The 1,194-nt window shown below is 56.6% G+C and overlaps 1 protein-coding gene across 1 annotated transcript in view; it reads right to left on the reverse strand.

Annotated features, from left to right (window-relative positions):
• Positions 1–318, reverse strand: part of LOC105506430 (heat shock protein beta-1-like) — a gene marked incomplete at its 3' end in the record, with an annotated part of 1,193 nt that extends 875 nt beyond the window's left edge. Inside the window, exon 1 of the mRNA XM_011934560.1 lies at positions 1–318. Within this exon, the coding sequence (XP_011789950.1) occupies positions 1–117 (117 nt within the window).
• Between the last annotated feature and the right edge of the window lie 876 nt (positions 319–1,194).

A 1,194-nucleotide genomic window follows, 5' to 3' on the forward strand; every position in this document is an offset into this window, starting at 1 on the left:
GGGCAGCCGGGGCAGCCCGAAGGCCTGGTCGAAGAGGCGGCTGTGCGGGTACCAGTCGCGGAAGGGGTCCCAGCTGGGGCCCCGCAGGAGCGAGAAGGGGACGCGGCGCTCGGTCATGCTGGCTGACTCTGCTCTGGACGTCTGCTCCGAGAAGTGCGGGGCGCTGGGCCCGGCTGCGCTTTTATGCGCTTCCAGTCGGGTATTTTTAGCAGGCGGTGTTTGAGGTCTCTATTAATGGCAATGACCCGCTTGAGGGCCGCCCCTCCCCATGCACTCCTCCCCTAGCGTTCAGGGGCCGTGGGCGGGGCGAAGAGGGTTCTGCCCTCATCTGGAACCTTCTCTCGTTAAGGAAAACAAATGAGTTCGAGAGCTGGACGCTGGAGCCCTGCCAGGGCAGGGCACTCGCCGGCCCTGGTGCTTAAGAGCTGCCGACTGTGACCGGTGGCCAGGGCCGTCCTTTTGTTAAGGAGGACAGAGCCAGACAGGTTGCGTTGGGGCATACAGCTGAGAAGTGGCAGAGGCAGGATTGAAATTACAAGCGTGTGAGATGGAATGTGATATAAAGCAGGCTGGTGCTTGAGCCCAGGAGTTCGAGGCTGCCGTGCGCTATGATCTTACCACTGCACTCCAGCCTAGGCAACAGAGCAAGGACCTGTTAAAAAATTTTTAAAAAGGGGCTGGATGCGTGGCTCATGCCTGTAATCTCAGCACTTTGGGAGGCCAAGGCAGAAGGGTCCCCTGAGGCCAGGAGTTTGAGACTATTCTGGGCAATATAGTGAGACCCTACCTCTACCAAATTTTTTTGTTTTTAATTAGCTGGGCATGGTGGTACACGCCTGTGGCCCCAGCTACTCTGGAGGCTGAGGGAGGAGGCTCCTTTGAACGCCGGTGAGCAGAGGCTTTGGTGAACCTGGATTGCACCACTGCACTTCAGCATAGGCTACAGAGCAAAACCCTGTCTCAAAATAAGTAAATGAATAAATACAAATACAAAGATAAAGCAGTCTGGGCTGGGTGTGGTTGCTCACCCCTGTAATCCCAGCACTTTGGGAGGCTGAGGTGGGAGGATCACCAGAGGTCAGGAGTTTGAGACCAGCCTGGCCAACATGGTGAAACCCCATCTCTACTAAAATTACAAAAATTAGCGGGATGTGGTGGCGGGCGCCTGTAATCGCAGCTGCTGGGGAGGCTGAG

Source organism: Colobus angolensis, unplaced genomic scaffold (assembly GCF_000951035.1).
Source record: "Colobus angolensis palliatus isolate OR3802 unplaced genomic scaffold, Cang.pa_1.0 Scaffold1368, whole genome shotgun sequence".
NCBI lineage: Eukaryota > Metazoa > Chordata > Mammalia > Primates > Cercopithecidae > Colobus > Colobus angolensis.